The sequence below is a fragment of the Homalodisca vitripennis genome, chromosome 2 (genome assembly GCF_021130785.1).
Source record: "Homalodisca vitripennis isolate AUS2020 chromosome 2, UT_GWSS_2.1, whole genome shotgun sequence".
Lineage (NCBI taxonomy): Eukaryota > Metazoa > Arthropoda > Insecta > Hemiptera > Cicadellidae > Homalodisca > Homalodisca vitripennis.
In genome coordinates this window covers 35,606,817-35,634,284 of record NC_060208.1, presented here as the reverse complement: position 1 = coordinate 35,634,284, position 27,468 = coordinate 35,606,817, and the positions used below count along the sequence as shown (strand labels likewise).

Genomic DNA, 27,468 nt, shown 5'->3' with positions numbered 1-27,468 from the left:
CTATAAATGTAAACAAATAGTGGTTAAATTAAACATGTGGTTGTGCTATCTTAAAACAATGTGAACACAGAACAGATGATTACATTTAAAAGGCTTTTTAAATTCATTTTACACAATTTTAGAGACAAAAAAGGGATTTTTGCTGCTTTATAGACGAATGGGGCGTAGTCCGGAGGGATTTTCGAAATAAGAATATGCCTGTATTCATCCCAGGGATCCTAAGAATGTCCATATACAATGTCCAGTACAATCGGTTGAATATGCGTGACAAATAAACAAAGGCACTTTCGCATTTATAATACAATAAGGATAATTATGTTATTGTTTTATATTGGACAACTCTCCAATATGTGTGTGTGATGTGTGTTCTGCTGGGATTGGTGTTTGTTCTAAGTGTAGTAAAAATATGTTGAAAATGTAATAAAATGTAAGTGAATAAAACATAATATTTATATGTGATATCATCTTTACAATTGAAAGAAAAACCAGTAGACTTGACCTGCTTGGTTCGTTGTTGTAGCAACTAATGAATGTACAATGGGGTTTGTTTGAGACAATAGCTATTCACAACTCTAACAAATTAGGCCTACTATTGATTCAGGTCTTTATCATAAATATAGCGTCAAATGGATGGAGGAACTTGAAATTAAATTAATAATACCGTCTAATTTGCACAAACAATTTCGCACACTATTGATTAATGTAAAAAATATATGTAACATTGTGGAAAATAATATGAATATGATTGTTTGAATTCATAATTGATTTAAACTGTGGAATATTTCGGTGTTTTATATATTTGTCGATGTTATCACATTGATTAAAAATAAATGCGATATAAGAAAAACCTAAACGGTTTGAAAAACATGATGGATAGTAATACCTCACAAAATGCGTAACGATTTTGAAACATTTTGAAATTCCGTTGCATGGAATATGTTTAAGTTAAACTATGATTTTCAAATAATTCGATTTATAAAACTGTAACAATATTATTTCATGAAATATAATTTAATCTGAAATTATGGTGTTTTCTATGTGTTTGTGGCTTTGTACAACGACAGTGTTCTCATTTTCTGCCACATATTTCTTTCTTCTCCACGAGATGCATAGTTCTTAGACGTGTGTCTAATGGCTCTTGAAACTCTACAGTCCTTTTCTGTCATTCTCCATTATCTCCACAAAAAAAACTTCAAAGTTTCTCTTAATTAAAAAACTCGAAGCTGGATAAATGTTTCTCATTTATAAATTATTTCTTATTCTATTATAACAAAATATCTCCTCCATCAGCAGAGCACACTGTCAGACATATATATATATATATATATATATATAATATATATATATATATATATATATATATATATATATGTATATGTATATGTATATATATATATATATACACATTAAACTGTATAAATGCCAATAGCCTTATTTAATTTCAATAAACATTAAATCACAAAAAGTACTTGCTCCGCCGGGAGTCGAACCCGGATCTCTCACTTGCCGGGTGAATGTGCTACCATTACACCACAGAGCGCTTACTTTTTCCGATTCAGTTATTTTGTATTTGGCCATACCTGTCACACACACACACACACACACACACACACACACACACACACACACACACACACACACACACACACACACACACACACACACACACACACACACACACACACACACACACACACACACACACACACACACACACACACACACACACACACACACACACACACACACACACACACATAAATCAGAGTAAAATGAAAGTCAAATGTTTGCAGATTATAAGTTAGATTTAGATTGTCACGTGGGACTGAACTTGATTCGAATGTCACGATATGAAATTACTAGAAGGTGGAGAAAGCTGGCATAAAAAGGTAGATTTGTTTTCCTGGGCTGTAACACGAAAGTAAGGAGGAAACGAGACAATATTTGTTGGGTTTGATTGATTCACTTCTTACGTGATTAGCCAATTAGGTCATGTGATAGGTTTTTTTTCTCTTGGCTTTTACCATTATAGAGCGCTGGCTTAAAATAGAGTTTCTGATTCTGTGGAATTTCAAAACAATTAATTTTAAATAAATCACCTACGTGCGGGGAACGAAAACGGGTGGTTTTTAGTCAATATGGGGATTTATGAGTTCGACATTTCAGGCAGAACTTCTAGTATTGATGATAATACACAGTATTTTACCCATCCTAAGGTATCGATTAGGGAAAAGTTTAGGTTACATGAAAATATGGTCATATTAACCTAAATTGTTTTCTGCATTGGATGTACTACGCAAAACCATCGATTATTTAAATTACTATTATTATTAATTACGCTGTCTTCAATGAAGTCGCACAACAGTATAACATATTAGTCACGATTTTACTCGCACAAAAACCAAAAGTCACACCTTTTCACTGTCAGAGCTGTGTATTAAGGATCGCAGATGATTTTACTATGTACATTCTCTTTTTCCTTCTTCTCGCTCTTTTTTTCCTTAAAGGTCTGCCTTAAATCGACACATCAAAAGAAATAAACGATCATATTGTCTTATAAGTGTAGATCAATATATCTTGTTATTAGAGTACACAATTTGTGCGATTAATATTCATTCGTCATTGGCTGATTAAGTTCGACATTCTTCTAGACGAGTAGCGCAAGTTATGCAAATTCACCTCATAGAAAGGATTTCGGCTTCTATGGAATGGATGTGCGGCTGTGCGCATGCGCCCACTCAACGTGGAGGGGGGATCAGCTGTTTGTTTATAGCAACAGTTCCCTTCTCCTAACCTCAAACAGTCGCCACCACAATTGCCGTGCACTCGGTGTCCGAGCGTCGTCTGCGCTGTTAGGTCACGTGATTCTATCGCTGCTTCGGTAATATCGTGTTCATGACATGTTATTTTGTTAATTTTATGGTACAGACTGATGAAGTGGGTCTTCCATAAAGTGGTTTCAAATAGAATCAAAGGACACAAACCAATGGATAACATTTTCAGACAGAGAAGGATGCTGGTCCCGAAAAGGTAATTTATTTATTTATAAGGTGTTGGTTCTTATAATTGTTGTTATCTGCATAGAAGACGAATGCACTTATGTACAGCTAAAATTAAAAAATGGTAACATAATGAATATATGCAGTATGAAAACAAAACTTATCTAGCTTATCGTTATTATACGACAACACGACTATGTTACATAAATTAATAGTTCTTTTTATATGTGTACAACTTTTATATTACTTATCAGAAATTAATATTTATTATGCTTTTATAAAAAAATAAAATTAAGTTTTCCAAATAATCTCCCAGAACTACTATTATTATATTAAATAGACTATATTAGACTATATGAAAAATATCAGTACGTACAGTAACATTTTTAAGTGTGTGTCTTCTAAAAGGAAAATCCAATGCGTATTAGACAATAATTGTGTATGAAATATCAAAAGTATTTCTTAGCTAATATGATTTTTTATATCATCAAATACATCAACATTGTAAACAACATTAAATGGAGTGTCTGGTCTTATAACAATCGTGCTACAAAAACATGTACAAAACCTGATGCCACATTATTATGTTAAGTCAACTGGATTCACTGTTTAGTACTTGTATTTCTATTATTTTTCATCTGAATATAAATATTATGATCATGTTTTTATTAGAATTCTATTTTAACAAAATACAGACTAGCACACAGTGGTTATCAGTGCCAATCACTCAATCCACTTGATGGACTGGAAAGAAATTAATTTCTGTCTATATGTCGGCACGATATCACGAGAACCTCTATATAGATTTGACATTTTGCACGAAGCTTCATATGGTGCATGTTACTCCATAGGGTTTGGCTAAGCTTTAGCGAAGTCGACAACTTAGGGTAGTATCACGAGAATAAATTTAGCTTTAAAATCTTAATTTTGTATCTTTTACTTTGTCTGTTTTCCGCTGCATGTTTCTAGAACCAATTGCGCTTTGGACTAGAGCAATCCCTGTTAAGCGGCAAGTCTGGCGTACCTGTACCTTATTTTATTTATTACGGTTACACATATTTTCGAATTCAAGTCTTATATTATTAGCGAATTGTGACTTCGACTGGGACTAAGGTAGTTTTACACGTACAGACACACAAATGCAGGAGGTTAAGGTCGGTCGCATATCCACCATATTAGTTAAGTAGTGCACTTCTCCAGATACATATTTGTTCTTTGTAAAACTATCCTAAATCGATTGGTATATATAGATTGTAAACATCGCGATAAGAACAATCATACAAAACAACGTATAATGCACTGAAATTGTTCAGTGTTGCTTAGTCACGAGTTGAAATGTTACTGAATAAATCCTTGATGAAAGCGGCAAGTGCCAGGTTGGTCCAAACTTTAAGCGCTCGTGAGTATGGGGGTGAGTGACTACCTGGCCCTTCAACCGCAATTCCTATTTCTTAATACTATATGCTTCTATTAAAAAATTACGGAATGATATGTAAAAGCCTTGAAATGTTTATCTTATAGAAGGCGATTATTTCATAACTGTTTTACGTGTAATCCAGTAGAGATTAGAAAAAATGTGAGTACCGTAATAGATTTTAAAATTTTCTTAAATTGGACTCGTGTTAAAATATTTTATATGGTAAAATAATTATATACATATATATAATTTTTTCCGAAAACGCATTTATGTATTAACTTATTAACAGTGTGTACATTTCATATTTCATTCATTAAAGTTGAACGTAAACATATATTTTTGTACATGTACTAATCATTAATCTTTTCGTGGGGTGTGAGGAAGTCAAGAACATCTTTTAAGATAAGGACATATAAGGGCATAAGATATTGAATGAGAACAAACAGTTTCGACGATCATTAAAAATACGGCACGACTTTGCCAACTTTTCATGAAAGTAAAATAGTTTATTAGGTGGTGATTGAGAGCCAAATGGATGAATAGGCAAACTTGGGTATGATTTTTCATCAGGATTAAAAGATATACAATATTGCCATGTTTATTTTTTAAAAGCAATATAGGTTGTAAGGAAGTGCTTGAATCCCTTTGATAGTATTTTATATGCGGAAAATAGTGGGTCATAGGTTACTAATTCGAGATTAATTTTTAAGGTAAACGCTAAAATAATTAGCCTTTTCTAATTCCCCCGAATTAATTAAAAGGCATAGTCAGGCATTTGTTGCTTATTTACAGCACATCTAGAGTTTCCAGACTGCTCTCCCTGTAACAGTCTTTGTTGCGCCAGTTGATTTATATGATGCCTCTCGGGCTAACGTGGGTTTCCATGTGGAATATAAATCGATATCCGGTTTAATTAAAACGGGGACTGATGTTACGAACTATTGATATTCACGTGACTTCGGGAATGTTATTAGCTCTGATTTTTACCTGCCGCCGTGACCGTAACAATAACCGTGACCGTGACCGAACCTTTCTCTATTTTGCGATTCCACCTCGTGCGTCACGCCCAGTCCAAGATAATTGCGCTTCTAGCGGCCTACGGACGCGTGAGGGGAGCTTTTTGACCTTGACTTTGACTTAGGATATGATCTTTTTAATCTCGCAGGACAGTCAACCTGTTAAAGTTTTTAATTTTACATATGTTAAAACATGATTTACTGTTTGCCTTCCAGTAAAACTTGTAGAGTCCTACATTTCCTAGGATAGAGGCTGCAAGAGTTAAATATTGAATTAATACACAGTCCATAATAATATATTCTCCCCTATGCTAAAAAAACTGTTGCTATTTCAGACATTGTGACTATGTGCAATCTAGCGAACAACGATAGAAACACTAGTTATAAAATATATTACAGAAAAAAGAAACTTATACTGAGTAAACTCTGACAAATTAATAAATAACCCACATTTAATTAATCAGATTGTGATCATTCCTAGAAGATTCAAATAAGACATAAGTGCTACCCAAAATTTTACATTCAGTTAATCATGTAGAGAATATTGCTAGAAGATTCAAATGGGTTGCATCTTTAAACAGAAAATTGATTATGGTAGCGCTACCTACACGTCATTGAACAGAACTAATTTTACCGAATAAAATTTCTCCCACTCAAGTTCCAATGGATATAATGTCTATTCTCTTTCAAAACTAAAGGTTGAAGTGTAGAGTTTGATTGTATGAATTACATTATTATAAAGTATTATGATTCAGACTAAGTTTTAAGTATATTTTCCAATGCAAACTTTCCTAATAACCCCTTAAGGTTTACGATAAAGATTTAATTGTTATGCTTTTGCAATGTTTATATTCATTTTGATTTATTTTTTTATATACAAACACACTTTTGTAAATCAGCAGGCTAAATAACATTTAAATCTATATTTCAACATTATGTATGAACAAAGAACACGATTCTAGCAACATTCTCATGGTCTCAGATCATTCAAAAAACTAGTGGAATGAAATAAACAATATAAGTTTGGGCTTTCTCTGGTTTTAAACTTACAGCCCTTTTCTTCCCAGTGTCATTTAAATATTCTATGTAGCAAAATCAAAATAACTGCACTTTTTATCTCGCATTTCTTCGAAATACAAATTGGTTTGTAATACGCATCACATAGATTGTATGAATTGAAAGTCAGAACCATTCATCTTGTTTGAAATAAGGTTTGTTAAACAAACAACATAATTAATGTATAAACTCTTCATTTGCTTCTTCCACAAAAGTAAAATCAAAGTAAAACAGTGAGTTTATGTTTCTAGTTATTTATTTACATGCGATCAGCTGATATCATGCAGTGTTGTCAGATTGTGTGTTTTATCTTCGTCTCCTGTCCTTTTCTATCGACTGGACCAAGGCTCTCGTCCTCTCTCTTGTCTATATATTTTCTTATTTCCACACAATCCGATTTTCTTCAATATTCATCGTACACACCTATTAGGCAACACATTTTTACCTTTCATCCTAAAAGATCGGGGACAGAAAGTATCGCTATTTGGGCTCTTTACTAAAAGTGGATATAAATTAAGAGATAACGAATGAAATTTCGAAATCATTAATTAATTTGTTGCAAATCGTATTTATTGTGTTAGAATGAATGTTGTACATAGGCTAAACTAAACTTGCCTAACATGAGATGCTAATCTATTACTTCAACCGCCAAGTGAACATTTTCCAAGGTTGGATACGCATTCAAACAATGCTTCTTCTTGTTTTATGCATGACGCTTTCTTTGATTGCAATGAAAGTGGAAGTTTATATATTTCATATTGCTGGGAGACACGCCGGTGTAGAACTTATCAGTGCCGGGCTGCCTGTAACAGGCGAGCAAGCAGATGTAGAAAGTGGAGCGGTGACTGGGATGATTAGCATAAAGATAAACAGTTCTTGAAGAGTGAGGACTGTTGTATAATAGGGCCTGGTTCTGAGCTCACGTGACCTCTAGGCGATCTGCGCCCTGCTTCTGAGACATCCCGGTAGGCGCAACTACAAGAGCTCGTGGTCGTGGAACTGACAGTCCTTGCAGACATGTTGGGGACTGTACCAACTCATCGTACAATAGTAATCCAACGGGAGGCGAGCCATGTATTACGGCTATTCGTCCACGTTCATTGGTTATGTAACAGTCTGTAAGAAGATATTACTTCCAATGATAAAATCCATTGCCACTTGAAAAGTAGAGGTCGCGCTCTACATATCGGTAAACGAAACAAACAACCATTACTAGAAATATACAGAGCACTGTTAAACTTTTAATTTCGAGTTAATTCCTTTGGTGGGCCGATGGCCGAGTGGTCTAAGACGTTAGACTTTGGGCCTGAGTTAGAGATAGTGCAGGTTGAAATCCTGTCTCTCGACTGCCTATATACTGTATCGACTCTCCCTTTATTCTGTTTGATAAGATCCTCGCACAGGCCAGTGGCCCATGAGGACGGACAGAATAAGGCTTTAAAATGGGATCGGCCTCTCATTTTAATGAAAAAACCCGAATAATAAAAATTCCAAACATTTTATATTCAAATCATCAATATGAGATCATCACTTGAAGATTCAAATGGATTACAGTTCCAAACAGAAGATTCAGTATGGGAGCTTATTTACTAACATTTTTACCGAAAAAACCCCCTCATGACAAAAATGCTCATGAGGATGCATGGTCTGAAAGCCACGGTATGCGAGTAACCATGAGTGCGTGCCTTCACGCACACACCACCTAAATACATAAATATACCAGAGAAGTTCGGTATCTCGCTGCAAACAGGGGGTGGCTGGCTGCTGGTGACACCCTTCAAATTAAATTTACGTAAGTTAATTACACGCCTTGATATTAAGCAAAATAATTTATTGATAGCAAATGTATTCAAAATTCCAGTAATAACGCTTGATGTCTTCAATGGATTTCGGCATCGAAGAATCTAGATCTTAAGACGCACCATGGGCCAAAACGGTAGTTGTTACAGCATTTTGAAATACTCCGAAAGCGTTTAGAAGACGTAGTATGCCAGGAAAGTGGGTTGACGCTTAGCCTAGAGACTATACTGGCTAATATTTCTAATTATTTGGCAGACATCACGTTAACAGTGACGCTAGTCAAATGTAATCAAATGATATAGAGTTTATTGACGTTACATTATTAAAGGACGAGTAAATGATTAAATATTTTAGTCATTGATTACTTCCGATATCAAAAATGGTGGTTAACTAAGGTAAGTGTTTCTGTTCAGTAGAAGAAGAGTTTAGTAAGCGCAAATGTGATACTTTGTTCTAACATTCAGTTAAATACCTATTTAAAGTATAGGTAGAAAACGTGTAAAATCTTAGTTTCACTAAACTAGTTTTTATTATGATGATGACAATGATAGGGATTTTAAAACTGATAGTTTATTCTATTTTAGAAGCACATTCCACTAAATTTGTTGTTTCTTATACGGTTAATAGCTGTACCGATGGCTATTTACATTGTAGACCCATAAGAATGATGATAAACCTTATAAACTTTTACAACCTTATATTTGGTCGCGGAATCATGAAAGGAGAATCATTTAGATATATATTTAATTAATTTGAATCCAAATGCTTTTTTTCGATATTTTTATTGGATTTTTATAAAACACACTGTATTGTACTTTATTGGTTAAATACTCAGTATTAATTATATATTTTAAATGAGAGATTCCCTACAACGCTACGAACAAAATAAGGACGTTGGATTGCATGCGTGACATTGTTCTAATAGATAAAAAAACTCAAGGTCATATTCCACAGCCGGTTTGTTGGCGTTGTAGATGTGTAAATATTCGTATATTTTGCATATAAATGTTTCCCATGTATAGTTTTTCAAGGCATGCATTCCGAACAAAAACCCTCAATGTATGCTTATCTGCTTTATATTATGTTTTATAATATTATATTCATTTTCATTAAATCCCATTCAATAGTTATTTAGATAGTTTGTGAAAAGTATGTCATAATCATCACCTAAATGTTGGATAAATATAGGTAGAATCATCAGTTGTGTGTAGAATTTCTTAAAAATCCCTTTCTTCTTTAATTTTGAGCACTACTTGTGATCCAAGCTACGGGTACTGTTTTCACCATGGTTTGTTGTATTTGGTATGGTAAACATTGATTGATTGGCCAAAAGTAAACGCAAACTTTATGAGTTGGAAATATGCACGTGGTACTAGATGTTTTTTTTTTATTTAGGTTCTCGCATCCATAATGAAATCCTAGATAAGAGCATTTTGAAATTAAAATAATGCTTCGTATCGATGACCAACAAATATTTTTTAGTGCTATTATTGCCTAATGAAAGCCTTGTATTAATATTTAGTAAAGTTGAGCTTCAGGTTATAAAAAGTTACTCTATGCATGTTTCTTACTTCACGCATCTTTAAATATTGGAAGTTTTATTAGTGATGAATGAACATTCATTTACGAATCTGTTGGTTCGTTTTTAATTTGTCAAACAAAGAAAAATATGTTCTGAGAAAAAATAATCGTTTTTACTTTTAAACCTTTTACTAACCTCCCTGCTTTTGCCATCGATCAAAACTAGTATGACTGAGATCGATTTCTGTACCAGGATATATAGTTCTCTATCAAGTTCCAGAAAAAGTAGGTTGTGTGCTTTTATAATAGGCAAATAGTTGTCTCTTGGTTCCTGGTCTATAACAATAATATGTGTAGTATCTTCGTATTTCAATTACGATTAATAGATGTATACGTTTCTTCTAATAAGGTTATGCCCTGTATATCCTTATCCACCTTTTTATTTAAATAAGCTTTTATGTTCACTTTCACTACACATCCACTTGTTCAAAAATACACAGTTTCTATCTACGGAGTGTATCAGCAGATGCATTCAGTATAGCCGATTTATAGGCAATAAAGTGAGGTGAAATGTGTTACTACAAACTTTATGACTTTTGTTGCTATTTCTATCATAAACGTTTCTACAATAATTTATTGAAAGTTATTACTACCACCTCTCCCTTTATATATACTGTGAAAGTGTATTATAGTCTAACAATACACGACACAATTTTAAAATTTGTGGACAACTGAATATGAAAGTACAATACATTTATTGACACCTCCCGTATATGATTCATTGTGATGTGTGATGAAACGGTATTGCTTTAGTAAAAGGGTATATACCTGTTCCATAACCGTATTCCTTGTAGAAGTTGATGTAGGAATTAAATCTTTTCGAAATGACACAGAACATTCACATATGTTCTATTAACTGTAATGAATATTTAAGCGTTGGTGGTAAAAATTGTAATATGATCATTAGAGTTGATAGAGGATCACAGTTTTTATTTGATTTTGGATATGAGTTTTTAATTTGATCCTTCTACGATAGTCATGTTTAGTTTTTATTCGTAAAACTAATATTATATTTAAAGAATAAACTATCTCAAGAATGTACATTACTTATTTTATACATGATTTTCTTTATGATTTTATATTGTACTGATAACAAAAGTTTACACATTAGGTATAGTTACATATATTTTTGAAAGTCTTTATAAGATGAACAACCCAAATAAAAACTATGATTATTAAAAAAATGAATTTTTAAAGCTAAAAATAACAACTTTTGGTTTATATAGCCTACAAATAGTGGGAAATGACAGAAAATTTTCAGTTATATTAAAGGATTCTGTGTTATACACTCTTACGTTTATACTTAGGTACATAGATTTTTAGCTCCTTCAACTGAAACTGTGTTAAGCCCTTTCAGTGTGTTAAACGTAGTAACAGTTTTTTGAATTACTACTTTAACTATTCAGTTTTGATTGTAAAATTACAATTTATTAGCTAGTAATAAACAATAAACTTTTCATATTCGAAAATTACATGATTAAACCTGAATCCTGGAAGGTACATGGACTTTTCTACGTACAAAGGCTATACAGTGTAAAAAAAATTATGGTTGCCTGTAAAGTCGGTTTTACGGGCGAAGATTTTACGTGACAACGTCTTTTTCTCGGTAGAATATTTATTGATATGAATATTATTAAATTGCACAATAGGAACAAGGAATTGAATGAAAATAAGAATCGCACAAATTTTAACTATAGAAATATATTTTGTTTACTAAAACATTGTACATAATTTGAAATTAATTAAAATTTGTTATTGTAAATGGTAAAGTTGAATAAAACATTTACTAAAATTGGAATTTGAAATTCTTGCTAAACACAGTTAAATTCTAACTCCGCGCGTGGTGATTGGTCGGTTTAGTTCGTTTGTTTGGTCGCACTGTTATGACAGGGAGGTTATAATTTGTTATTTTAAATGTTTGACTAGCAATACGCGCTGTTTCTTCTCAATCGACTGAATTACGATTGATTGCAGAGTGATTTGAACTAATAATTTACTTAACACTATCAACATTTGTCAATAGTATGACATAACCTATAAACTCAGTTTCTCAACTTTTGTGTCAATCTAACAATTAATCAATCAATCATAGTTTACGATAATGAAATATCAGTGTACAATTATTTACCTTTATTGTTGTAGTTGTTGTAAATGACGAATCTAAGCACTCCACATTTTCACGAATAAACATAGTTATCTGCTTTATCCCGTGCGGCGGACCCACAGTTATCTGCTTTATCCCGTGCGGATCCCGTGCGGCGGACCCACTGGACGGGCATCGTAACGTTACCGGGCGTTACACTTTTTCATGAGTGACTCCGAGCCGCAACCTAATTTAAGACGTTGTCACGTCAAAAAAGGTATTACAATTTTTCATGACCAACAATGAGGAGTTATAGGGTTCGAGTCCAATTTTAAAAATGCAGTGTCCCATATTTTACTTAATAAAAAGAAAGTAGATTTATTAATGATTTCAAAAATACGATAAAAATGTATTATTTTATACTTTGTTTTTTTATGAAATAAGTCATAAAAACCCGTTTTTGTATGGTTTTGTGATAATTTCATTATAATATTCATAAAATAGAATAAAATTCTTGCAGATTTCATGAAAAAGCGTTTTTCAATGTAGATACTAATAAGAGAGCTGTGACAGTTTCAAAATGTTGACCAAAAACAGTTTTTTGAGCGCAGGGAATGAACGACGTAATCAATAGTCAACTTTACTACATTACATTTATCGTCTTGCTATTACGCACAACTTTGTCCATTTACTATTTGCTATATCTCTTGTAGCTTCCAAGATCCTTTCAGCGTGCATATAATTTGGAGCACAATGTAGGCTATATAAACAGTTAAGGAAAGTTTTTTCACTTAAAAGAGCATCTTTTAAGTAAGTTCCGTGATTCGAGCAGAGTGCGCCATATTTTCCCTTTACAGCACAAGAGAATAATGTACCATAACTTGGTCATCAATGTAGCAAGCCGCAAGGAGCGGGGCACAGACCAGAGTGGCTGGGGCGTGAAGGGGTATAATTACCTGTCATCAACCATATGCTTCTGTACCAGGTACTAGTTCACGGGCAAGGACAGCAAGAACAGAGCATTGACCTGAGTCAGTACAGAGTTGTGCCGCCTAGTCGAGGCTTTCTGCTGGAAATACTTTTCAAGGGAAACTTTCTGTAGGGAGAATCGGCAGTTGAGAGGAAGAAAGCTGATGAGTTCAAAATTGATCGAAACCACTGATCCGGAAATTGTTTATTGACTTCTCAAACATTACGTAACATACGTTGTGACCTCATAATTCACGGTTTCTAATACGCAAATTTATTTTTAATACCACACAGTTTCAAAATATATTGTTTTATAAAAGTGAAGAAATTACTACAGAAAATGAAGAAATTGAATTATATGTAATACATTTTTATTTTAATAAAAAAAAAAAATTGAATGCCAGTTTCTAACCCAAGGGATAGAGAAGTACTATGGAATTAGAGATGATCATAGTCATGTTAGCGCTTCTACATTATGGAGTGAATAATTAATGATTAGCCAGGATAATATTAAGGCTATAAAGTCTCTCTTTCATTGCTGTTACGGACCAAAAGTCCTTATGAAGGTGCGTCATAGAAAATACTACTTGCATATTTTAACATATTGATTTGTAAAAATTGTATTCACAGTAATTATTTTACCTAAATACTTACCATTCTTATACCGTAAGCAAAGGTTGGTTTCTCTGAGCATATACCCTCGAACGATCACGCAAATTATAGATGTGACTACTTGAGTATTATTCTAATAACCGCATGGGTTGTCCATTGGGGAAAACAGAATATCTCGTTTGATTAATTAAAACGAATAGGCTTAGCTTTATTTTTTAGAATCTTTGACGCCTGATGAAGAGATTAGATTTTAATCCTCGAAACGTTGTGATATATATTTCTGTAAGATGCTGTTAGCAATCCTGTTACCCTTTTAGAATCTCTCCGCTTCAACTCATCAAAATAATAACAGTTCTTTTTTGGCGATAACACCGGAACCCTGGAGGACTTTAGGGATTATATCGACGGTTTATAGTAAAATAATAACATAGACTTTGACTGCTTAACCATTTCAATGCCTTGTGAGATTTCTAGAATCAATCCTATAATATCCATTAATGTATGAATGTGTCAATTGGTACTGTTAAATAACTATGCATAGGTCTAATCATTTATAGAATAAAATGGCAATCGGGAGTAATGAGATCACATTAATAAAGGAACAGAGAAAGTGGATAATTAAATAGTTGCCTCATTAGAGACTTTAACGGTTGCAGACAGAAGTCGTTGGTCTGACGCTAGTCATCGTTTTTCACTATCTTTTAATGAGGAATACGTTGCAAATAACGACACCTGCAATCTCGCTTAACGAGAGTCACATTTCACAGAGGTTAAACTACTGTCTATTTAATAGCTATCGTTCCTTACTGTTTCATTTATGTCTCTTGTTTATCATTCTAATATAGTTTGCTTCTTTATTACACAATTGGTTACAATAATAATATTTTTAACGATAAAGACATAAGTAGGATTGGAAACTTAATGATTTTGAGTGACTTTAGTTTTGAATTAATCTTATAATGATTTAATCGAAAGATCTATTCGTATTAATTTTAGTACACCATTTTCGGCTAATTTAAAGTGTTCATTCTTGCCGTATCAGTTTCATTTGTTAAATATTTAGCTGATTTATCAATAACCATTATTTTTACTATTTGTTATGATTAACTAATCGATTTAAAATATCTGTAAATAATTAAGTAGACTAAGCGACTAATTATTTATATATTTGCAGTTTTGAGATTTTTATTTATTGATGGTGCACGCTTTGTCTTAACCCTTTGTTGTTTATCGTTCAACTCATGACCTAAACACTGCTGAAAAGAGTTAAAAAGAATTTTTGAGCAAAATTTGAGCCTTTTTTAGTATGTAAAATACACTTGAATAGTTTCTTAATTGATTGCTTTATTATCAGATAAATTTAGGGATTGGTTGTTCTAACGTGGACATCGAACTATATAATTGTTGGGATATACAATAAAATGTTGTTAACCATTATATTATTATGTAAAACTACGAAGATACTGTGGTCAATGAAATATAATAAGGCTCAATATAAATTTATCTAAAGCATATGATCCTATAAGATCCTTATAAGATCAACGTGTGCGTGTATTTTCAACATTATTGAATACTATTTAGATTCTAAATAAATGGTTTTGTAACTCTACCAAGGTGCTAGCTAAGACATTGTTTTTCCAAAGTGTTTTGAAAACGTTAATATTTATTAAAAATTGTAAGTATTTTTAACGTCTTTAGTAATGAGATAAATTAACAATCTAATTAAAAGTCATACTATACAATATACTATCTTCTTTGAAATCCCATCTGCAATCGCAGTGCATATGCCAGTAGAGTTAATTAGTAAAGACTTTAACTTAAATGGCCAAGATTCTCCAACAAGATCTGCAGCTTTATCTTATTAGTGAAAGATGTTGTTGGCATGTAAATTTTAAAAACAGTGCTAGCTATGTAATTTTGCCTGTCTTGTAGCCGGAATTTATTTGTAATATGTCATTGAGGTGATCTTATTTTAAAACTTCTTGGCATACTAAAACATATTTGTGTTACTAGAGATCTTTTTAAAGGAAACAGTAAAATGTATTGACTGTCTCGCAACTTTTACACATACTTATTGGAATTATTAGCTGTTATTGGAGTGTCTTAATCCTAGAACTACAAGAACAGAGATTCAATAATTTAAACATTACATTTCTCCTTATTCATCCAATATCATGCAAAATAATTATTACATAGAGTCAAATTTAATCATATTATTAACAATTGTTTACATACATTAAAAAACAAAAACCATTGAATATTCTGATTTTTATTCGCAAAGGCACAGAAAACTCATAAAAGAAAACACGTTTAAACGTGAATTATTTATATTTGTTAAAAACATACCAGGAACTATTTACCGACCATACAGTTTCAGATAGATTCAGACAGTAATATCACTGCAGCTAAGTACGATATGTGGCTGTAGTTAAGTGCGATATGTGAGTGTAGTTGAGTACGATAAGAGGATGTAGTTAAGTACGGTATGACTTACACGCCCTACATTAGTCGTTAAATTGTCAATAGAAAGCGATCTCATCAATAAAGTAACAGAGAAAGCGAATAATAAAACCGTTGCCTTTACTAATACGATCTATTTTAAACCTGTTTCAAACTATACAGAGTGTCCCATAAGTCAATGATAATATTCAAAGGGGTGACTAACCTAAACAACAAATCCCGACCCTAGTAAAAGGCGCTTAATTTTCGAGTTATTGATACGTTTTTTGGAAACCACAAAAACTACTTTAGATGAATATTTCATGCTCTACTACTACTACTACTACTACAAATCTGAGACTTTCAATCTAATTCTTCGTTTTAAAGTCATATTGTCATGAAAAATGGTTCAACTGAACAACAAGTTAATGCCATCACAGTTTTCTCCTTTAAATAAAAGTAATTTCGAGTTTAAGTTATTTAAAATAATTAATCTTATTACTCAGTGATTTGTGCTGCAAGGAAAATCCATTGCTAAACTGACATGTTCATATATATGCACGTTGCAAGTGATTTATATGTAATAATATCGTTTACCACTGTAAAAATAAGCGTATTTTTCTGTTTTATTACTAAAGTAACAAAAGGTTACAAAGTTACAAAAAGTTTTAACATAAGGTTTCGAGGATTGGGATATATCCTCTTCGTCAGGCGGGAAGGTATACATATAAAAATAAAGAACAGAAAGAATAAAAGAAGGGGAATATAAAAGGGCTTAAACATACTCAAAAGCTGCTTGGAGTCCAGTCCGGTGCTGTCACTTCACATATTGCTAGTCCCGAGCATAAGTCACGAGTACGAGAATCACAATCACACATTACATCAGCTCAGGCGAAAGTATTCCACTCGGGCTGGGCGTTAGCTAACATTTTTACATTTTCTTATGGATAACCACAATAGCAAAGAAAAAATCGTAGAATAAAGCAAAATTTAAACAAACTTTGGTGCAGTTATTTCACAGTGTTAATAAGAGACAGTTTATTGTTCGGTGAGACTTTCCTTTCGTTTCGTCGGATTCTTCAATAGTAGGTTGTATCGGCTAATTTATATATAGGCAAGAGAGATTTCGATGATGGTGATTGGGGATTGGCTGAGCGTTAGAAAAGCCTTACAACTAGTAACTTGAGAGTGTCTCGAGAATAAATGATCTTGAGTCACTGTAGACATGTCTATAGACATGAAATTGTGCATACAACATCAGGAAAGTCTGTTTGGTCTGTTAGGACGCAATGGGGTCTGGTTACTGCTACTTTTCTAATAGTAGGTACGATTAAAACTGTATCATAAGTAGATGTTTTACAACATAATAATAGGAGGCCATAAATCAACTCATCCTCCTCCATTATAATCTAGTGAACACAGGACTTCTGTTAATTTGTCTTACAATATTATGTTTATTTTCTCCCGGCAAATACTTATCAGAAAGTACTATAGAATACGTAATATCATCTACTTTAGGCTTTTATTATTGTAGGTTTATAATTACGAGTAAAACTCAATAATAAATACTATTATTGTGTAAAAAATCTACAAAACCTCGCCTACTAGTACATAGTGATCCAATATACGAGGATCGAGGGTATATTGGACCTCGTATGTTAGCAGGTCGGTTTTCAGCATTCTTTCAAATTTAAGGAGGGAGTGAAATCGGTCTGCAATTACCCGATAGTTACGCAGCGCCTTACTGGTTTATCTTCTTCACTGGTGAACGGATCTCGGAACGGAAAGTATGAGTGGGCGGGGTTGTAGCTTCAGTGACCTTGCCTGTCAGAAAGGTTGGCAAGCCTGACCACACGATCGTTAAACTGATACATATAACAACCTTCATAGAAAGCCGACTATTATGTAACGTAGTAACTGGTTTCATGCAATAATTGCAGCCAACATATTGATACTTTAGATGTATTATTTTTTATATCGTACTGTTTTTTAATGATTAACAGAAGCGAATGGTTATATCTTTGCGTGATAAAAATATTTTTATCCTTACATTACCTCTTCCAGAATTGAAATCCATGAATATTTCCTGTGTGAGCTCAAGCTCTTATGACATCCAGTGCAGAAATAGAACACAACGGACAATGGCCAACAATAAAGAACCTTGAACTTGTGGTGGAACCAACGGTCTTGAAGTGGATTTCATTGTCCGCGTTTACACATTGTACAGTACGCTATATATGTCACTTCTGGACACACACACACGCGGGGCACTGACATCCTTCTATGCTATCTAAGATCAGCATTACTCTGCCACCGTTAGTCGACATGCGGAAATGCCGTGTCCTCCTCTACACTGGTACAGTTATTTGTAGGGATAGAAGCGTCCGGTACTCAGTGACGTACAATCCGTGCTGGATAAACGTACAAAAAAGAAAAGCATATAATTATAGTAATAAGTGAGTTAAGTATGGGAAAAGTTACAACCTAAAATTCTATAGAATGAAAATTAACTGTCCAAATAAAGATAAAATAGCACAAAATCTCACTATTTAATCATTTCTCAGTAAAGTAAGAGATAATATTAATAACTATATTATAACAAAATGGAAAGGTCAAAATAGGCAGTCTCATTTGTGAACACTAAAGTGCTGCTGGAGAAAAGTACAAAAATAGATAAGCATATCTAGTGATGATTCAGTTAAGTATATATTTAAAACCTAAAATTGTGTCAAATGAAAATTAACTGTCCAAATAAAGATAAAATAGCACAAAATCTCATTATTTAATCATTTATCAGTAAAGTAGTAAGAGATAATATTAATAACTATATTATAACAAAATGGAAAGGTCAAAATAGGCAGTCTCATTTGTTAGCACTAAAGTGCTGCTGGAGAAAAGTACAAAAATAGATAAGCATATATAGTGATGATTCAGTTACTTATGGGAATATTTACAACCTAAAATTGTGTCAAATGAAAATTAACTGTTCAAATAAAGATAAAATGGCACAAAATCTCATTAATTAATTATTTCTCAGAAAAGTAAGAGATAGTATTACTATATTATAACAAAATGGAAGATAATATTACTATATTATAATAAAATGGAAAGGGTAAAATGGGTAGTTTCATTTGTGAGCACTAAAAATCTGCTGGAAAATCGTGCATAAAAAGATAAGCATATCTAGTGATGAGTCAGTTAAGTATGGGAATATTTACAACCTAAAATAGTATAGAATGAAAATTAAGTGCCCAAATAAAGATTAAAATAGCACAAAATCTCACTCATTAATTATTTCTCAGAAAAGGAAATGGTAATATTACTATAGTATAACAAAATGAAAAGGTTAAAAAGAAAATATTTAGTCTTAACTCAGTGCCCTCTTAATGGGGCAGCAAGAATTCTCGGGGCGTGAAATAATTTTATTGTACAGCGTTGATAGGGTACTCAGAAAATAATGTTTATTTGAAGACCTTCTAGCCTGTCAGCATTTGAAAGTAATTTAGCAATGAGAGTCAAACTTTAGTTATTCTGCACAGATGTCCCTGACTCTTGGCGGAGTTAGGTGTGTCAATGTCGCCAATACGAGAACAACGTCATCGGTCACAGCCAAGGCTGAAAGCGGTGATAAGTCATCGGCTCCTTGGGTTCATGGCGAGACAGGTGCCTTTTCCAAATGACAAGTTTTATCAGAACAAATTATTATTGTATTTTGTAGACCTTCATCCGATATTTCTCTGTGCTAATTAAAGTCAGAGTCAAAGGCTATTATGAAATTTAAAATAAAAAAATATAATTAAACATTTTTCACCAAAAAATATGTTATTTGGAATATATAAACTTTATGTTCCAGTTGTTAAATAGTATATTTCATATAACACTAGTCTGCTGCGTAGGACTTTGATCAATGAACAAGACAATTTGTTTTAGCAGCACAATGTTTCATCAACTTTCAACAGATTAAACTCTTGATTATTACGGGTAGTATATAATTTTCCATTCGACATTTTTACTTGATATATTATCACATAGTAAGCTTTGCCGTGTATTACGAAAATCAACTTGATTGCCAACACAAACAAACGAAAACTAACTTTGGAAGTAAGTAGGAAGTCGCTGTATGCTGACTATGTTTCATAATCGATATCACAAATCGGATTGGTTGACGATCCTCCCGTCTAGTATCGCTTTTAGTAGTTTAGAATGTTTTAGTATGTGATAAGATCTCTCTGATAGCGACCTTATTCAACATACTAAATACGCCATTTAAAACGGAGAACCCTCTATGTATGACATCCTTTGCAGCCGAAATTGTATAGCCATTGTACTAAGATAGGGTATAAGTATGGCGGCGGCAGGAGAACAAACCATCGTCTAACAGGATTATTTTGTGACCATCGTATTTTATAACAAGTTTTCCTGGATGGAAGCAATTAAGTAATCAAATTTTGTAGGGTATTCGATGTCAGGAGTGTTGTAGAAACACACACACACACACACACACACACACACACACACACACACACACACACACACACACACACACACACACACACACACACACACACACACACACACACACACACACCCCATTACACCTTGACAAGCTTATTTAATAGATAAATTTACTCAGTGTCAGAAAGAGAATGTTAGAATCAAGAATGACAATTTAGTGATCGATAGATAAGTGTTAGTGCGAGTTAGTGAGTCCTTATTCAACGGGGAATCTCAATTCTTGCATTCACTCTACGTACACTTAAGACTGACCGTGTTTCAGGACAGTGAAATGAAGAATTTAAAAGTAATTCGCTAGAGTAATATTAATAAAGATGTTTTATAAAAACTAGTACAGTTGGCATTTCCATAGCTGAAAGTACCACATTCGCGTTCCCTTCAGCTATCAGTCTAACATGTACCCCACCGAGCCATCAGAAGAATGAATGAAATAACGGAATAAAAGCTACCATTGATGTTTTTAGAGAACTGGAAAACAATTTGGAATAGACATAATGCTGCCTAAAAAAACCTTTTTCAATGTTATGAGAACAAATAGTCATTAAAATAAATACATTTCCACCAGAAATGTTATTACTATAAATTCAGCAAACCCTTTCAAATCGAAATAAGTGATAGTATGTTTATTTAAATAAGAAAACGAATAAAAAACCGTTGAAAATGTCATATTTGTTTATCTATCAGATATGTAAGTAAAAGATTAATCAGCGTGGCCAACGTGATAGAGAAGAACTATTGGGCTGGAAAAGGCAACTATCACACTTCTTATCTCAACAGCTGACTCAGATATATTTATTATTTAGGTGTTATCTATCATTTGGTATATTGTTCACTCTCTCGGTACTATTTCGATCTACTCGAAAACTAGCTGACGGTCAATTTGTTTCATAAAGGAAATTCCTCTACAGCTTTCACGAAATACTAGATTGTATGATTATAAAATGTAATAATAATAAATGATTTAATGCGTAAAACATGAAAACAATGTTATAGCTATCATCAAGTTGTTTAGCTAAAATTTTGCATTCATTCTAGCACCGAAGTCTCTCTCATTCATTCGAATTTATCCAACACTTCCCCGGTCAGTCAACCAATTAAGAGGTCTCCCAATTGTGTGCCATAAACTCGTCTATACTGTAGAACGCGTGTGTAGTCAATGTTGTTTTTAGACGAGTTTTGAATGCCTTCAGCATGGGGACACTTTTGATCGAATTCGGCAAGTTGTTGACAATTATTCGAGCTCCTGCCTGTACACTCCTGCATGTAACTTGGTTATCAGCACCAGGGCTAAAACAAACAACACTAACCACCATCGCATCCCAATTAGGCAGTGGAAATTAAATGAAGACGCGACGACATTAATAGCAGTAGTTAGACATTGTTGTAACTGCGGCTATCACGGCAGAGCAAACGAACAGTCGGTGGGCTGTCGACAATTCGTGACTGTTCCGTCCTCAAGTGCCAAAAACAAGGCTCAATATTCACTTTAGTAATGAAATTTTTGTCTTTCAATTGACCTCGTCCTTTAAATTAACAGCTTAATAAGTAAGAGCCCTAAACCTTGGGAATCGTGGTGAAAGGTTAATTAATAATAGTATTTAAGAAATTATCATTCAACAAGCACTTCCTTGTAGAAATGGTTTGTCTTATGCAATTGTGTTTATAACGCTGGTTTTATTACAACTCTGCTTTTATACCAGGATTTTTTCGAAATGTTTTGAAATTAGTTTGCTGAACTCTCTCGATGAACAGTTTGATTGAGGATTGCACTGATCCGAATTTCTAAAGAAGGAGGTGGCATAATATTGAAAATTATTTCCATTATTGAGTGACATTCTAGTTTTTTTTCTAATAATTTTTACATAAGAATTCAAAGGAATAATATATTTTATTTCTAAATAAGAAAATTTTGTTTTATTCAAAGCGTGTCTGGTTCATTTTATTACCTGTCCAACATAACATTTAAAAATAATAAAGGCGCCTTTATCTCTTACGTAGGGGAATAGATTATTCTTCAAAAGTACTATGCTTAGAATCCATATAAATGTATTCAGCTTTAGAAAATACAGTTAGTACTTTGAATTAAAGTGTAAATATTAGAAATCCTTAAAATTTGATATTATTGTTCTTTTTATTTAGCAATCACTGAATACTACACATGAGAGTCGATAAAACAAAGAAGCATACAACAATGTATTCTTAACATATTTTGAAAACGTTTTAAGGATTCGAGATAACCAATCATTCTTATCCATGTCATTTCTTTTAGTTTAGAATTTAAAATAATGTTAATGCAAGATAAGATTAACATTCACAAAAATGTAATTTGGGCTTTACCAGAACTTAATTCGTAATTCCTGTTATTTTTCGACGCATTTCTAATTTAAATTTGATCCGTTTCTAATTAAGCAATCAGTAACGATTATGTAAAGAAAGCTTGACGCTGTTAGCATCAATGTTCCTAAATACTAAGGCCAGACGGTTTCAAGCCTATATAGGGACCTCGGTAAGGTTCGTTTACACTCATGAATATGCATCTGGCTGTTGATCTAACCACACGCGAGGTACCGGGAGGCAGCGAAGCGCGACCTCACGTCTGAGAGTCTCGCGGTGTGGCGGGTGGCGGCCGACAAAGAGTAATGGGGTACGGATCTGCCGCACATAGAGGATGAAGGTGGGCGTCATAGATCTATCTGATGTGCTCTTGAGGTCATTGACCTTACCTGCCCAGATGTCGGATGAAAAAATGTGTCAGACTTAGATCAAAAATAGGCATGTACTGATAACATACACAACATAGAGTAACATAAGACAACATAGAGTAACATAGAGTAATGCAATTGTTCTGAAGATGAGATTGTGCATCTGTTACGCTCAGAGGTATGGAAAGGGATGCAATAGGCGTGCTTTGTAAGTAATTGTCTAAAATCCATACTTAAATAATGATCAGTTTAAATTTAAATTTGGGTTAGGTGCAGACTATTACACTATAAAGCAATAGTACGCTAAAAACAATGTTTAAATTATATGTTTGAAGTTTTCAAATAACAACTTGTGTCTTCAAAATATTATGAGATTTTAAAAGTGTATTTGTAAAAGGTTTTTATTCCTGTAGGCTGTGTAACTGTATGCTGTTTTTATAATTAAATACGATGCACTAATTATTGTCCAATGTAAAACAAACATTCCGTTAATTTAATTTCAAATTAATTTAAATTAACTCAAGTAAAATAAAGTAATAGTGTTCACTTTTGTATGTGGATTCATAAAAATTTAGAAATAGAAACAACGGACTGGGTACCCAATGAATTAAATTTAATGTTATAGACAAGTTCCAACTCAAGTCAAGGACGAAAGTTTTACGTGGTAAAAGGTTTACATAGTTACGTTTATAATTAGTTTTATTTTGGATTTTTAAATAGATCTGTACTGTATTTCTCCGATAGATGAGTTCTTTCTGATACTGGTATATTTATAACCTTGCATTTAGAACCAAAATATTGTTTTAACTTTGCGCAATAAATTTGGTGTGTTGCTAATGCTGGAAGGAAACTGTTAGCTTGTTTATGTTAGGACTATTCAGAAGCACCTTTAAAGGTCTTTTAGGCCACACCTGAAGGCAACTAAGCTGCAGATCGGTTTGTGATTACTTTTATACATAAGCGCAGAAGAATAGGGCTTCAGATCATTTACAGGCATAGATGTCGTTGTCCGCATCTGTCAAGGAACACACTGATAGAGGTGATTCTCCCAAGAGAGATTGCAGATAATTTTTACCAAGAGCAATGTAGCCAATGTATATTGCTGCTTAACTCTTTAGAGATATAATAGTAGTAATATCAGTTAAGTGCCCAGTTCATGCATCTAGGCAGGGTATGGATAGTTTTGGAAATACTTTCCATATGAAAAGTCAACTATTAGGCAGATATGAAAAAGATTCATTAACAATACAATACAATACTAGGAAGCATCGACAAACCCATTTGGTGTCTACGCTCAACTTCAAAAGTACGATCGACTACGATCGGGTTTTTGTTTGTAAACAATTAATTTTGTTCTTTGTTCAGATGTTTTTGTTCGAATCGAGTAAAGTTTTATCATACACAGTTGATTAGGCGTATATAATATCTCAGAATCTGTGGTCCTTGTAGATCAAGTGATATTCGTGACATTCTAATGAAATTTGACATGACTGACTGTTGTCTGAAGTAGATGCGTTGTTTGTTATTAATGTTGAAGTTAAAACTGACTTAAACACTGTTCTACATCAGCTAACTTCATAAAAGGTAGAAAACTTATTAATTTGCTTGAGAGTCAATGTTATTATGGTTATTTCATTGTGTTTTTAGCAACTACACATTGGGAGAGATCTGCCACTGTCCTCTTTTCTCTGTAAACATTACAATTATTTCCATTTTTAGTTCTGAACCCCATAGCACTATATATTTTTGTGCCCACAACTAAATTCCCTAGATTTTGCTACTTCAAACTTTTGACGCATCTTATATTTTATGATAAACCAAATACTTATGTAATATTGTTTTCACATGTCGAATACAAAATACAATATATGTTGTAACAACTATGGATATTTTTATTTTTACTTTCAAACTGTGTAACTGTATTCTCTCATTTTTAACAAGAAAAATTATATATAACACTTTATACATATATTAAATAAAGCTGTTTCATGAAATGTACAAAGCGACCCAGTGGGACCTACATAAATCAACGCACACTTTAAACATTTTCCAGGGGCAAATCTCGAGCTGAAAAAGTGTTGCTTACTAATAAAACTTTGTTTGTATTATCGTAACTCAAAGTCAATTACGTCAGTCATTTAAAATAAATACGTAACTATTATTTTTTAAAGCTGCAATGGGCAATGCCAAAGAGTTAGTTCCTTAAAAGAACTGTGTAGACTGTAAATATAATGAATTTAGGGTATGCTTTCTGTGTAAATAAAATCCGGATGTACCTGAATAGGTTTGCTTTGATGTAAAAATCACTCTCTCAATAAAACTGCATAATTATTAGGTATAAAAAACTGATAAAACATTTTGGTCGAGGTACGTAGTTTGGTAAGAAGGAACGTTGTTGAAAATCTATTCTCTGCTAGTTAATATGTCATGCAGGGATATCCAAACGTGACGATGAAACTTTTCCCCGGACTCTAGTGAAGGGTCACGTTCTGATAGATTCGCGTCACTTTTCCGTCAGCACGTCGTCGTTGTCCGTGTTGAAGACCCTCGTGTTTTACCGCAGATATAAGTTGATAGCTTCCATTGTTGTCTCTCGTTATTTTGAGGTTTTTGACATAAACAGCCTCAAAAACTGGTCGCTTCAGCAGCTGACGTGAAGCTTCCAGATGTCTCTGTGTGAAGACTGGAATAAAACAAAGCCAGTACGGTAATAGCGATCTTATGTAACTTGAGACGAGTTTAGCGGAAGTTCATTAACATCGTGCGGAACTCTGATATAGAAGAAAGCAACGTCCAGTGTTCTTTGAGGCGTCAAGAGCGTCGTGGATCACCAGATTGAGATTGATCTCTACACTCTCGCACTTTCTCTGATACGCTACAGCAACTAGGAGGTAGACTGCATGGTCTTCCGGATCCTTGAGAAATCTCCATTAGCGACATCCCTGGACTTCCTTATCATGCTGATCTGGAATCCATAACCGACACTTTCCGCATACTTTCTCAACCATTAACACGAGTCGGAAAGTACATGGCACATTTATACTAGTGATCATAAAATGTACAACAATTGTTTAACGTAAATATTGGTACGTTGCAATATTGTTACTTACTTCAGTTTATTTTAAGTATTTAAATAACTATTCAAATTTTATTAAAGCAAATTGGTCCTAATATCGATTCCTGAGGTATTCACAAGCAGAATTACATTTTAGTTTTTTATCAGCTGTTATATTTACGAGAGCAGTAATTTATAGCCTTGAGTACCAATTGTAACTTAGAGCGAGTTTTGCCTATTCATTTAGTAAAGGAATAAATATTTATAGATTAAATAAATTTTGTGAAATTGTGTTCACAATTTGAAATATTACAATTATTTATTTAAAAATACCTGATTACTTCTGGCCTTCATTGTGGTATTATTATAAAATTGGTATTATTAATGTTACATTGAAAGAGTAATTTCACTGTTTTACAGGTATTATTTGAAAGTCCTTTCAAATTTAGCGTAGAAGTGTCCAATCTCGTAAGCATCACATTCAGTTTAGAGGACCGATTACACAAACACCTGCTCCTGTTTTCCTAGGAACCCATTCGCCAAATCTAAATAGCCCTGGCCATGCGTCTTGACTAAAAGCGTAGCCACGACCTCCGGTCGTCGGTCACGACGCCGGGTCCTTCCTTGCAAGTCACTTGGACTAATAGACTCCGACGTGGCTCTATTGACAAGAGATGAGAGACATTCACTTCCGTACCGCGACTAATCTCTGATCGCATCATCTGCGACTTTCATCTCTGATGAGGAGATTGTCGACGACGTGGATAAGAAACACAAATGATATGAGTGGAGTGGACGGTTTTTAGGCGTCGTCAGTAAGTATGTGCTCTGTGAAATTAGACGTTGAGATGATTCGAGGTGTAAAAACGTTTACGTAATCACGTCAGGGGTGATTATACGAGGAGAGGATACAATTTTATAATGAAACTGACATACTGAACTCTTAGGTCAGTTGGATGATGTTGAAGACTAGATATAACACAAGACATAGGTAAAGCATTCAACATATTTCTAATACAAAAGGCAAACATTTATATTTATATATCATGCTTTTTAGATTCCTGACTCATGATTCGGTTGTTCATGATTGAATGTTTCTATTGTACCTTGTTCTAACCTATCGTATCTTTGAGGTAACGTAAGAAATCGAACTTATACACTAATTAGTTGTTGAGTAGCCTCGTTGTTAAATCTATAGGTAAGCCATCATAGAATATACTACAG

General features: G+C 33.4%; 1 protein-coding gene across 2 annotated transcripts in view; it reads left to right on the top strand.

Annotated features, from left to right (window-relative positions):
- The first annotated feature begins 2,794 nt into the window (after positions 1-2,794).
- Positions 2,795-27,468, top strand: part of LOC124353797 (heparan sulfate 2-O-sulfotransferase pipe) — a 120,718-nt gene continuing 96,044 nt past the window's right edge. For both annotated transcript variants that reach the window (XM_046803796.1, XM_046803795.1), the window contains exon 1: positions 2,795-3,030. In XM_046803796.1, the coding sequence (XP_046659752.1) occupies positions 2,933-3,030 (98 nt within the window). In that variant the 5' untranslated portion in view covers positions 2,795-2,932. The remainder of the gene's footprint in view (positions 3,031-27,468) is intronic.